Source organism: Sycon ciliatum, chromosome 1 (genome assembly GCF_964019385.1).
Source record: "Sycon ciliatum chromosome 1, ocSycCili1.1, whole genome shotgun sequence".
In the NCBI taxonomy this organism is placed as follows: Eukaryota; Metazoa; Porifera; class Calcarea; order Leucosolenida; family Sycettidae; genus Sycon; species Sycon ciliatum.
In genome coordinates, this window is record NC_088643.1 from 83,702,846 (window position 1) to 83,717,158 (window position 14,313).

At 48.5% G+C, this 14,313-nt stretch overlaps 1 protein-coding gene across 1 annotated transcript in view; it reads right to left on the minus strand.

The window, feature by feature from the left end:
* Positions 1 to 13,469, minus strand: part of LOC135805936 (kelch domain-containing protein 10-like) — a 26,639-nt gene extending 13,170 nt beyond the window's left edge. The window contains exons 1-4 of the mRNA XM_065320056.1: positions 13,116 to 13,469; positions 7,536 to 7,657; positions 7,161 to 7,248; positions 1,793 to 1,837 (exon numbers count right to left, since the gene is read on the minus strand). Of these exons, the coding sequence (XP_065176128.1) occupies positions 1,793 to 1,837; positions 7,161 to 7,248; positions 7,536 to 7,657; positions 13,116 to 13,218 (358 nt within the window). The 5' untranslated portion in view covers positions 13,219 to 13,469. The remainder of the gene's footprint in view (positions 1 to 1,792; positions 1,838 to 7,160; positions 7,249 to 7,535; positions 7,658 to 13,115) is intronic.
* Between the last annotated feature and the right edge of the window lie 844 nt (positions 13,470 to 14,313).

A 14,313-nucleotide genomic window follows, 5' to 3' on the forward strand; every position in this document is an offset into this window, starting at 1 on the left:
GTCGATCGGGATACACGCCAGTCATACCAGCCATGCAGGGTGGCCAATGCTGCCAGTGAAATGGCAATGGCATTGGCTGTGCGTGTGTGCGCGCGTGTGTGAAGGCCAAACGCAAATGTTCCAACTGCACCCCTGCGAAGAGCAGCCATTGCCAGAACCGTCCCGTTCCATCGCGTCCCCCAACCAGGCTCCGCCGACCACCACCAATGAGGCTGTAGATGGAATAGATGGTGCACGTCGTACAGTACAGCTACATCCAATACATACAGTAATATTTCTTTCTCTTCTCGTTCTTATAGTTCAGTTGTATCCTCTTCCAGTGCTGCTTGTTGTCCGCAAAACTCTATGCAATGCTCTTGCCATGTTTCCAACAATTGGAATATTGACAGTGCAATGCATGTACTGTTATTATTATTATTATACGCATTCCTGCGGCAGCGTCAACCAAGCAGTTATGCTTCATCCACACGTTCGCTTATGCGGGACATTGAAACAGAGCAGATGTAGATATCTCCTAGAGAATGGGGCTCTACAAAACCAATGATCAAAGTTAATACTTCAGAAACATGGAGCGTCATAAAATTGGTCTCATTGGGAAAAACGTCATCATCATTATTGTCTCCTCATATAGCATCATGGTCAGTGGGTGGCCAGATAATTATAATGTATGAGGTTGAGTTGCCAGATAATTATTAAAAGATTCAAATAGTACTATTATTATAGAATGGTTGTTATGAGTTTATACCGTATGTCAGCGCCTTTAAAGCCATGGCCTTATAACCGAAACACCGCTGCTTTCCTAGCTATTTTAGATGCAAAATGACTCACCCACTACGCCATGCCATAAAAGTCAAAGTCCACACAGAAATTTCAATCTAAATCTACTTGTTCACCCTTCCTGCTGGGCTGTAAGTTTGTTAGCATAGTACTTATTCCTTCATTTTTGCAAAACATACTTCAAATGTCATTTCATTTATGAAGCCCGTGGCTTTATAACTGAGACTGGCTTTATAATCGAATATACCACCATGGCTTTAAAGGTGCGGACAAGGGTAAGGGTAAGGGTGCCATGGCTGTTTCTACTCGTGACGAGGGTGTGCACAAACACTCTTCACCAGCGCGTTCCATGCTGGACGGTCCGCAGCAATCCGCTCCATGTACTGTAGCACGCAATAAACATGCAGACGTTCCCGAGATGCCACTCACACACGTCTCAGACTCCCAACAGCTATCACGTGACATGCTAGACCAACACCACGGAACCACAAGAGAAGCCACCAGTGCAACAGCATGCGCAGATCTGACAACCACACCGGCGGAGCCCACAGCGGAAGAGGCTGGCCTGCTGGCAAACCTGGGCACAGCCTGCTTGGGATGGGGTGTTGATTAGCCATGCGGTACACATGGCTTTTTTGAAGACCAGGGTGAAGTGAATAGTGCATATAAGTGTATGTGCACGCACGCACACACACACACACACACACACACACACACACGCGCGCGCACGCACACACGCACATACACATACACACAACAGTCACATAAACACATAAACTCAAACACACAAACATGCACGCATGCACGCACACAAGGACGCAAACATTCACACCGTCCCCACAATTTTTTGAGTCGTGCAACTCCGGCAAGGAGCTACCAAAGCAGCCTTGAGACGCGTTGACAGTGCATTGAATACACACAACCCCCGTTAAGGACACAAGAATGCACATAAGCGTGCTCAGGACACAGGAATACACATGACCGTGCCATCAAGTCAAATATCTTTACAACTTACCACCGGAACCGCCGAATACAAACAGTTCTCCATCCACAAAGCAAGCTAAGAAAGAGAACACAAGAGACATGGAGTGAATCACATAGCTGTAAGCTCATAATATTAAGGGTTTGCATCCTGGACGTATAAGTAAGAAATGTTACAGTTAGGTGATGCTGGTGTTACAAGGCTCAGCTGGGCAACGCTACGTTATGGCAGTTGTCTGATGAAGAAAAGGTTTTGTTAAGGGTTAACCGAGATTTAGTACTTGCCGTACGAACTCTACGGCCGATATAGGAAGTTCCCAACCCCAGCTAACCAGTCTGCCTTCAAGGTTCAGCGTAACAGAGTAAGCAACTTATCTCGATCTCTTCACCACGACTATATACAGGCAAGCATGGCGTCAGGTAACCTTAATATGTACCAGCTTGTTCGTTCCCAGCGAAATCGTCAACAGGATTGTGGCATTCCTCGCCTCATTGATGAAGACGGTCATCCAGTTTCTGGCAGTTTCGACAAAGCAACGGTCCTAAACCAGTACTTCGCCTCCGTTGCTGTGCCGGATGATCCGTCGATATCACTTCCAGCTCTTGGTGCCCACAGCCAACTTCCTGAAACATTTGTTCAGGTCCTCACCACAACTGCGGATGTTAGAAAGGCTACCGCCCGACTAAAGTCTCGCCACAGTCCTGGCTTGGACACCATTACGAATGATGTCCTGAAGAAACTTGCCCCCTCGATATTGTACCCCCTCTGCGGTATATTCAATGTGCCCTTCTCGACGGGTAAATTTCCAGCAGCATGGAAACTCGCGAAAGTTGTTCCAGTTTCCAAGAGCAAAGGCTCCAAGTCACAAGCCAGCAATTACCGTCCTACCTCCCTATTGTCCTGTATATCCATCCAAGTCACAAGCCAGCAACTACCGTCCTACCTCCCTATTGTCCAGCAATTACCGTCCTACCTCCCTATTGTCCTGTATATCCAAGTTATGCGAGCGATTATTTTTTGAAAAGCGTTATGCTCATGTGTCACCGGCCCTTGCCCCAGTACAATCTGGTTTTCGACGAGGAGACTCAATCACCATGCAGCTGACACGCCTTGTACAGGACGTTGTGGCCCTACGTCATGACCAGCAGAATGTTGGCATGTGTTTTTTCGACCTTGCAAAAGGCGTTTGACATGGTATGGTTCCGTGGACTCCTAGCTAAACTATCTGCAATGTACAAGGTTTCCGGAGCGTCTCTGGCGTGGATCACGGACTACCTAACAGATAGAACTCAAGCAGTGTCAGTCGAAGGGGTACTGTCAGACCCACGACCTGTGAAGTCGGGAGTCCCTCAGTGATCTATACTGGGGCCTCTGCTGTTCTTGTTGTACATCAACGATCTACCTGACTGTATAGATTGTTTGCCATTATTTGCTGATGACACAAGCCCTCATTCAGTTTGACTCTGACATTGTAAACTTGTGTACGAAGCTTCAGCATGGAATCAATGTTGTCTTGGCACCTGAGACCCAATATCTTGAAGACGGAAATACTCTTTCTCCCTCAACTAGACCACCTTCCCACATTTACCCTTACCAGACTTGGTTCGGCTATTAATATTGTAGCACGCACAGGCATTTGGGTGTTGTATTTGACTTGCAATTGTCCTGGAATTCTCACGTAGGTTGTGTATGCAACACAGTCAGCAAATCTATAGGTTGTCTGGTGTCTCGCTGCTTCCAGTTGTCCCCCGAATGTATTCATCTCTTTTGTAAGTGTTGCCTTCTTCCTATCTTTCTCTACGGTGCCACTGTTTGGCATTCCCTGCTTAGTAAATCTGCTGTACAGACACTAGAAATACATCATAAACATGTGAGTTATTTTTCGTAAACCCTCTCTATTCCCCTCTATTCGAACAAGCGGCGGGGTGACCAAAGTTTAAAGGGGAAGCTAAGGCTAAAATCCAAATTTCACCAGCTGTAGTCTTCGGGGTGCTGAGTCGAATGGTCTTGGTCCGAGGAAGCTGAGACGCTCCCTTCCTACTTTAATCCCAATCGAACTCGCGCACTTCCACCGAAACTGGGTGACTGCGCCCTACTAGATGGGGCTTTGAATGCAAAATGTCACTAAAAGCGCCATTTCGTTCTTATAAAAACACGGATGACCACGATTGGCCCATATGTTGTAGTCTTTTGGACGCTGAGTCGACTGGTTTTGGTCCGGAAAGGCTGCGATGCAGCGTTCCTCCTTTATTCCCAATCGAACATGGTTGAACAAGCGGTCACATGCTCCTGCGTACACCAGTCACCTGGTCACCGTGCCTGCAGGGTACAACTTACTAGCCTGTTTGACCTTTTTTGGGTGCAGTCCTGTCACTCGAGTTGAACCTTGGTGTGAAAGTTGTCGCCTGCTGGCGCGGTGACCAGATGATTTGGGCCCCCAGGAGCACGTGACCACTTGTTCAACCTTGTTCGATTGGGAATAAAGGAGGAACGCTGCATCGCAGCCTTTTCGGACCAAAACCAGTCGACTCAGCGACCAAAAGACTACAACATATGGGCCAATCGCGGTCATCCGTGCTTTTATAAGAACGAAATGGCGCTTTTAGTGACATTTTGCATTCAAATCCCCATCTAGTAGGGCGCAGTCACCCAGTTTCGGTGGAAGTGCGCGAGTTCGATTGGGAAAAAAGAAGGAAGGGAGCGTCTCAGCTTCCTCAGACCAAGACCATTCGACTCTGCACCCTGAAGACTACAACTGGTGAAATTTTGATTTTAGCCTTAACTTCCCCTTTAAAGGGGAAGTATACCCTAAAATCAAAATTTCACCAGTTGTAGTGGGTGACTGCGCCCTACTAGATAGGGATTTGTATGGAAAAAGTCACTAAAAACGCCGTTTCGTTCTTATAAAAGCGTGGATGACCACGATTGGTCCATATGCTGTAGTCTTTTGGGCGCTGGGTCGACTGGTTTTGGTCCGAAAAGGCTGTGATGCAGCATTCGGCCCTTATACCCAATCGAACACGGTTGAGTAAGCGGTCACGTGCTCATTTACAGCCTGTTTGGGCCCGTTTATGTCACTCGAGTTGAACCTTTAACCCTTTGGAGCTCATCGTTCGAATTCGAACGATGCCAATGTCATGTGTGCAAGTGCACTCAACGAGTCACAACTCAGTCAAATCTCAACCGAATTCAACAATCGAAATACCTACGAGGTAGCAGAGAATCTAAGCTGTCGGCTCGAAAAACTCCGGGGTCGATACGAGCTAGTATAACAGAGCGGCGAGTGCTCGAAAGTTCGCTCGATTTCTCATGCGTCAGCGAAGTGCAAATTTCGTTCAAAAGTGGGATTTTCCCTGTTTCTGCCCACGCAGCGTGTGACATCACTCCCAGCGCTTTTTGTCACGGCTTTTGTGAGCCTGTTAGAAAAAATTTGAATGATTTTGAGCTAGCACGAGTGAAATGGCGAGACAAGGACTATTCCCGTTTTGGATTTGGTATTCAGCTGGCGTTCCTGGCATTCGGTAGCAGACAGCAATCGCTCTCCTGAATGAGTTTGGGCTCGCTGTTATCCTCGTTCCAAGAGCTTTCCAACGAGCCCAAGATCGTCAGAATCGGTGAAGTAGAACCAGCGTTATGATGGAAATTGGAACGAATATACTTGCAATTGCAGCTATCTCCTGACGTCGTGTGATCAGTGCAGTTCCAAAGGGTTAAACCAGGGAGTCGTAAAAGCCTCTTACGACTCGCTCCTTTGAACCTTTGAGTTAAATCTTGATGTGAAAATTTCACTCTGCAGGCACGGTGACCAGGCGACTGGTGTACGCATGAGCACGTGACCGCTCACTCAACCGTGTTCGATTGGGAATAAGGGCTGAACGCTGCATCGCAGCCTTTTCGGACCAAAACTCAGCGGCCACAAGACTACAACATATGGACCAATCGCGGTCATCCGTGCTTTTATAAGAACGAAACGGCGTTTTTAGTGACTTTTTCCATACAAATCCCTATCTAGTAGGGCGCAGTCACCCAGTTTCGGTGGAAGTGCGCGAGTTCGATTGGGAATAAAGGAGGAAGGGAGCGTCTCAGCGTCCTCGGACCAAGACCATTCGACTCAGCACCCCGAAGACTACAACTGGTGAAAATTTGATTTTAGGGTATACTTCCCCTTTAAGGATGGTAATAAACCGAACCAGCTGAAGGGTCATTTCACGAAGGCTTTATTGAGATGTCACGAACAAATTCTAGAGAAAGCGGTGATGGACAAATAAATAACTATGATGGAAATGTAATGCAATGCCTTGAAGAAGTGTTGGAGCTAGGTGTCAGGTCGCCGAATGTCTCAGTACTCCTTGTCAGTTTTGTGACATTTTGTCGCATTCGCTGACTGTACAAGATCTGCTTACGTTGGTGGACAGTTAGTCATAACTCGTAACATTTTGTCCTTCTTCTTTTTCACCATAATTTAATTGATCCACGATCACGATCTGTGATATTGATGGACTGTGGTGTCGGCTTTGGTGTCAATTCACCATCGACTACCGTCACCGCTGTTGTTATTGCTGATGCTGCAGCCACCAAAGAGTCTGTTAAACCAGCGCCGGATAACGGACTGGATTTGGTGGAGAAGGCCGGGGCAGCACAGGTAGTGGGTGCTTCCGTGGCCTGCCACGCCTAGGCTGGTCCTTGCGTGCTTCCTCTGGTAGAATGTAAAGTGGTGTGCGTTGTTTGATTCGTGCGCTCAGGTGCTGAACAGTTCTACCAACATACCGGCTAGCATAACGCCGGAATTCAAAGTTGTATATACAAAATGACTGAGTTGGTCTGTTGGTAGAACGTCCTTCAGCACCGTGAACGCACGCATCGTTGTGTGGACGGGTGTGAAGTGCACTGCAGAGTAGGTTTGTTTTACAACTAAGCGGACTTCACGGCACACATTGACAGACTCCTTTCCTTTTCACGGTAAACATAAAAATACCGGACATCGAGTAGGCCCGATCATCACTTCTTTAGATGTTGGAGTTGTTGACAGATACATGTGCAAAATACGGTCCGGGTAGCCATTCTTAGTAAAAACCAAGCGGAGAAACTGATGCTTAGCTGCATCGCTATCACATCCGTCAGTTTTTGTGCTAAATGTTGCACATTTTGACTCACCATTATCCTGCTTATAATCGTTAGTGTTGAACAAAACGGATAACTTGTAAACTTTTGGTTCTCTCTTTTTTTAAATTTTAATCCTCGGCTCTCCATCCGAGTATAAATACAAATACATGTTTGGAACCATGCACCTGCTCACGACCTGCTCACGACCTGCTCACGACCTGCTCACGACCAACTTGACCATTTCAAACAAAAAAATCGATCAATTGGCGGGGGATATCTAACAGCATCAGCAGCTTACCCCCTGACGATGCTGTTCTTTTGGGAACACAGTGATTTGCACAGGTGATCTTCTTCCAGGTGAGAAGAATCAAGTCATACACAAACACCTTGTGGCAAGAAGAAACAGAAAACAGGCAAAGCACACGCACACGCATGCATACAAACCCCAATAAAGCAAGAGTCAACGCCAAGTGAATGCGTGAGTACAACTGATAAACTGGAAGAGCAGAAAGAGACAAGAGACAGAGACAGTGACAGACAGAGAGAGATGGAGATAAATACAGTAGATAGAGAGATAGAGATAGAGATGAAGAGAGAGAGAGAGAGAGAGAGAGAGAGAGAGAGAGAGAGAGAGAGAGAGAGAGAGAGAGAGAGAGAGAGAGAGAGCACCTACGCCTGAGAAATTTTTGCCTTGGCCATTCGGAGTACAGAAATAGCCACCGAAGACGATCATAGATGTTCCATAGAGCATTGCACAGTGGCCACTGCGTGCACATGGGCTCATGCTTGATGCATCTATGCATACAGCCAGAAAGAGTGGAAAGCAGATAGAAAGCCAGGACAAGAAGGACTACCGTAAGCTACCCTAGATGAGCTGTCCCAATGACAAGCTACAGGAACTCCACTAACATTAGGGATGTACCGTGTAGTCACGTCTAAAAGCTGGGCGTATTCCTGCGGAAACCGATGTGAGGGCTAGACTTCTAGTCAAATCAAGCATCTATTCATAGCAGGTATTTCCTATGCATGTCAACACAAGGGTTGGGCTCCAGTATAGAAGCCTGGTAAAGGTAGTATATCTCCAACATAACACCTGTATTCAAAAAACGGGCTTCTACGCGAAATAAGCTTTGGCAGAAGACAGTACGGAAATTGAAATCCTTGCTGTGTCTGGTGTGATCAGTAGACCATATTTACAATGAAGGGGTGAAGATCTCACATGATCACATAATCCACTGCAATCGCACACACACACTGCAGCACACATGTTTCTAGTTTGGAGACACAGAGTGTCATGTACTGTCCTCAATACATGCCTCAGGGGTGCAGCTAGAACCGTGTACCCGGGTCACTGACCTGCTTGAGAGAAAAGGAGACCCAAATCGGGAAAGTTTGCTGGGCACAATGCGATGGTTAATTCTCGCCCAGAAACAGATAGCGGATAGTGCTTACATAAGTAAACATGCATGCATTCAGCCGATCATAACTTGGTCAGTTCTCGCCCAAAATCAACAACTAAAATCCCCTGTGAGATAGCGCACGTGTTTAGCTGCTGGCTCGAACTAAGAGCTCTCTACGGTGAAGATTGGGCAAACCATGATCAATCAGACCTCTGTCACTCTCAAGCTGGATGAATTACATCTATCTTCTGCACACACAGCCACACACAATACCTTCCTGTCTAAGCTCTTGCTGTGTGTGTGTGTGTGTGTGTATGTGTGTGTATGTGTGTGTGTGTGTGTGTGTGTGTGTGTGTGTGTGTGTGTGTGTATGTGTGTGCGCTGTGTGCTATCGCGCCAAGGCATGAAGCGTCACAAGTGCAGCCGTGGCTCGGCCAGAGCAACCAACACAGACCGTAACCCCTACTGCATCGTTTGCAATTGCGGTCGGCGTTTCAGTAGACCACAGGACCTATCCCGTCATCGCCCCTACTGTTCCGAACCTGCTCAACCCCCCCCCCCCCCCCCATGGGGTCCGCATAGCGAGAAAATGGCAGCGCGTCCAAGGTCCAAGGTGTGTGTGTATGTGTGTGTGTGTGTGTGTGTGTGTGTGTGTGTGTGTGTGTGTGTGTGTGTGTGTGTGTGTGTGCGTGTGTGTGTGTGTGTGTGTGTGTCAAGCTCACGCTGACTATGTTTCTTGTGGCACGCCATCATCTCGCAAAGGCCCTGAGATGAGATCTGCCCAGCGAGCTCTGGGAAAGGCTGTTTGGCTGGCAAAGGAAGTGTGGATCGGAGCAATTACGGATGAAGCTGACGCTGTGCAAAGGGACAGCTCGGTCCGCTGGAAATGTATCAAGAAGTTGCAGGGAATGGACAGTGGCCAGCAGTCAGTGGTAACATCCTGCGTCCGGGATGAGAATGGAAACTTGACAGACAGTCCACAGAGTTTGGGAGCATGTTGGCACCGCCACTTTGACCGTGTCCTTAATGTTGAGAGTGCGTTTGATACAGGAGTCATTGAATCCATGCCAGTGCTTGACATCAGGCAAAGTCTCGACGACCCGCCCTCCTTTGAGGAGGTGATAGCGGCGATCCGCAAGCTACACCCAGGCACTGCGGGTGGACAGTCTGGAATTGTCCCGGAAATGATTCTTGTTGGTGGCAAGGCATTGCATGAGCGCATCCACAATGTGATCAACGAGGTATGGACCTGCGGTTCTGCCGTGTCTGACTGGCAAAATGCAGAGATCATCCCTATCCCCAAGAAAGATGACTTATGGTACTACGATAACGCGTGGCATCAGCCTCCTGGATGTGGTCGGCAAGATCTTTGCTCACGTTCTTCCGGGTCGCCTCCAAGCAGTAGCGGAGGATGTTCTGCCGGATTCGCAGTGCTTATTCCGGAGGGGCCGTGGCTGCAGTGACATGGTATTCACCGCAAGACAACTGATGGAGAAGGCAGTGGAGCACGATTCTGAGCTATATGTGCTTTTCGTCAATCTGCGCAAGGCCTATGATTCGATTCCGCGGTCTGCTTTGTGGCTTGTGTTTCGCAGTCTGGGGATTCCTCCCAAGCTGCTTGGCCTTGTCCAGTTGCTCCTTAAAGAGATGGAGGTGCATGTTCGGCTCCCTAACGTCGTCACCGAAAACATTAACGTCCGGAATGGCTTGCGTCAGGGCTGCAAACTGGCACCTACACTCTTCATCCTATATTTCTCTGCTGTGGTCTCTTCGTGGCATCTCTAGTCTTCTGTTCCGGGTGTACGCGTCCGCTACCGCGTCGGCAGGAAGCTTGTTGTGGATCAGACCGCCAAGTCTCGGCTGCCCTCCACTGACATCACAGAATCCCAGTTTGCCGATGATGCAGCTCTCTACACCACCTCTTTGAGCCCCCTGGAGACGATGACAAACGAGTTTGTGTCCTGTGCTTCGAGTTGGGGTCTGGTGTGTGTGTGGTGTGTGTATGGTGGTGGTGGTGGTGTGTGTATGTGTGCCTCGCAAGCTGTTGAATGGTGCAATCCCAGCACAAGTGCTACAGCTTCTGCTGTAGCATCGCTATCATCGCTGGAGGCGATGGGTGTCAAATGGTGTATGCATGCATGCGCGCGCGTGCGTGTGTGTGTGGTGTGTGTGTGTGTGTGTGTGTGTGTGTGTGTGTGTGTGTGTGTGTGTGTGTGTCAGGACCTCACTCGCCACCCGAAGTTCTGTTCCGCGTGACTGAAACACTGTCGGTCCTTTGAGGACCTGCCATCATCTCCGGATGGGCATTATTGTATTGTGTGTGTGTGTGTGTGTGTGTGTGTGTGTGTGTGTGTGTGTGTGTGTGTGTAAGCAGATTTGTTAGCTCCTGGTTTTCTCTTTGTTGGCCTCCTCCACGGGGCGGCCCTGGCCTTCTGGTCAGGGTCGTCCCTGGGTATTGACTGGCAGTAGACTTTTCATGCCTTGCAGCCGGTTTCGCGCGCGTGCGCGCGGAAGGACATTCAGTGAGCTGACGACCATGGCGGGTAATTTGTTGCCGTCACCGTCTTCTTGCGTCCTTTCCGAATCCTCCGCAGTGGTGTGGCGAGCCCTCGGATCAACCCCCAGCCAAAAACAATGCAGTGGCGTTCGGCAGAGCAAGTGGACTCCTGGATGAGAAAGGAAACAGGTCAGACTCGCAGAAATTTCTTCCTGCGCGGTGTATCGCTGGAATCGTGAATTTGTCCTTGGCCGTGTTGTTTGGACCTGAGTGGCCAGTCGTCATGCGGCGATGGTGTAGTGTTATTAGCTTGCTGTGCACACTCCTCGTCGCTCGTCTTGTGGAGCCCTTGTGGGACATTCGGTGCCCACCCTCCAACTCAAGATTGTGTTTTCCTGATTCACGAAGGCCGAAGCAGCACGCGTACAGACGTTTGTTGAACAGAACATCATGTTCACATTTATTTTTTATATTGTTCCTTTTTCAGTCGTTGCATTTTATAGTGGACCTGCAGCAGACTGTTCATCTCGTTTGTGATTATTTCTTTCCTCTGTTGGTGAGTTCTTTTCCATCAATATGGCAGCTTGTTTTGATTTCCTTTTTTTCAATTCATTCTGCTGTACTTCCTGTTTTGTTTTGCGCCACTGCCCCTCACCTTGCGCTCAGTTCTCTGAGTGGAGGGCGGCGTGACCCCACTGGGGTAGCTGATTGATAGTATCACATCCTTTATTGCTGAACCCACAAATAATTGTGATACAGATTGTAAACCATTCGAGGAAGAAGAGAAAGCCATTAAAAAAAAAGAAAAAAGAAAAAAAAAGGTTATTGTACCATGCCAGACGGCTATTATTAAGTCATGTACCAATTGTAGTACATGACGTAGTAGTCACGCACCTACAAAATACTTTGCAGGATAATATTTAAATTGCCTAGCATGCCTACAAATCCGCAGAGCATGCCAATGTTAAATAGGCCAACATATGAATACCGAAGGCGGTTACATGGACAGAAGGCGACATCGGTCGAGAAAAGATGGGCCTATTCTCTTCCGCAAGTAAGACGCTCTGCAACCACGGAGGCACGTGATTGACCACCTCAGCAAAACAAATGCAATTTTGCAGCGTAGCTGTGCCATCACAACTGCGTACTGGAGGTCACTATGCTTGTTAACCACCAGCTGAACAATGTTCTTCAATGCACGAGAGCACTCCGTACCACATACGCCGTTTGTCGAAAATACGAGCGGAGTGAATGACCCCCTCTCGACATTGACAACACGCTGAAGATAGGCCTGCTTCTTCTGATGTTCATTCCGGGAAATCTGTGCAAGGACTTCCTGTCGCGACAGCAAAGACGCCGAGGGGTGAGTAACCCTCACATCAAAGAATGCATCTTGCTGTGGCGACCAAAAGGCCCTTGCACGGATATCCAATCGAGCGTGGCCAGCGACCAACAGCGAGGGAGCGTCTTGAATTCAAGTGCTGCAGTGCGTGCGGCGAGAGATATCGCAGACAGCAGGATCTGCAACGGCATGAGGCCGGATGTTCTGCCGCGACGCCGTGATGCTACCCCTATGTTCCCCTCCTCATGAGGGCAGCTTAGCCGTTTAACGGCAGCTGTATGTCAAGGTCACGGTCAAGGTGTGTGTGTATGTGTGTGTGTGTGTGTGTGTGTGTGTGTGTGTGTGTGTGTGTGTGTGTGTGTGTGTGTGTGTGTGTGTGAATTTGTCGTGTTGTTTGGACCTGAGTGGCCAGTCGTCGTGCGGCGATGGTGTAGTGATGTTAGCTTGCTGCGCATACTCCTCGTCGTTTCGTGAAAGTACGTCTTGTGGAGCCCTTGTGGGACGTTCGGTGCCCACCCTCCAGCTCAAGATTGTGCTTTCCTGGTGCATGAAGGCCGAAGCAGTACGCGTACAGACGTTATTGTTGAACAGAACATCATGTTCACATTAATTTTGTTCCTTTTTCAGTCGTTGCATGTTATACATAGTGGACCTACAGCAGACTGTTCATCTGGTTTGTGATATTTCCTTCCTCTGTTTGTGAGTCCCTTTCCATCAATATGGCAGCTTGTTTTGATTTCCTTTTTTCAATTCATTTTGCTGTACTTCCTGTTTTGTTTGCGCCACTGCCCCTCACCTTCCTCAGTTCTCTGAGTGGAGGGTGGCGTGACCCCAAGGGGTAGCTGATTGATAGTAGTAGTAGTAGTGTGTGTGTGTGTGTGTGTGTGTGTTGTGTGTGTGTGTGTGTGTGTGTGGTATGAGCATGACAGTGGGGGTTCGTGTACGTTATGCATGTACGATTGTATCAGAAAAAAAAACACTTATCACAAGTACAGGCATACAGGCAAGTCTTACCTTCAATGCACTTGAACAGCGAGAATAGATAGTTATCGCGCGGCTTCACCTTACCGTCCACAGCGGACGAGCGCGCCGAGCCCGTCCCATCAGAGCTGGCCATCAAAACTTGTATTAATTATTGGAATGGCAATAATTATTCTACATGCAGTGGAAAGAGCACCACGAAAGCAATGGTCACTGCTTTTCTCGTCTCGTTCTTGGTACAGCCATGGCAGATCCACGAGTACTTCCCGCCCTACTTGCATGGGAAACCGTCTCGTCACAGGAACGTTCACACAGCAAAGACAAGTGGGGTACTGTGCATACCAGTAACAGTACAATTGTGTGCAGAATATTGATAAGTACTACCAAGAGTACATGTACTCTTGGTACTACTCCTTGAATCAGCGAATGCCTGATTTCTATCCTACTTTTTTTGAATGCATGCACCACATGACGTGCACAACCATTGTCGATGATTACTTTTTTCACAAAACGAAAATTATGGGGTGGGATGGGAGGGCCACGGGCTTGTTGTTGTTGTTCTTTTTTTTTGAATTTGCAATACCAAACGGGCAATATAATACCGCAGCTCCCATTCATACGAGTACAAGTACTCCATTAGACTCCGAATGAACCCCCGGTATGCTGTGACCCGGCCCGGTGGGTCCAGGACATGACACGCCTTCCGGAAGAAACCAATTCGGCTGTGTGGCACGCACTGCTGAGTTCCTCGAAGATGCTCCGAGTATGTAATTGTTAGATGGGCATCAAACGTCACTCCAAGGAGCTTCAGCCGCGAGCATTCCGGGACCGCTGTGCCGTTGAACTTGATGGGTGGTGTCTCCCAAGGTCTGCGGTGGCGAGACACAGTCATGGCCCGTGATTTCGTTGGCTCAAAAGTGACGCGCCACTGAGCCCCCCATTCAGCAAGTGCATCCACACCACTGCGGCTTGGAGGTTGCGGCACACTTCTGTCACAGCATGTGGCGTTGGGATGTAGGCATAAAGCGTGGTGTCATCTGCCGGAGTTGTTGTTGTTGTTGTTGTAGAAGTTTATTTAACGTCGCACCACAAACAGGCGATTTCGCCTCCTTTGATACATGTGGACGACAGAAGGAATGAGAGAGAGGGGGGGGGGGACAGAAGTATGGAGAGAGGAGGGTAGAAATAAATAAGCAATCAACCTCAGGGCTACACCAAAGCAAAAACGGAA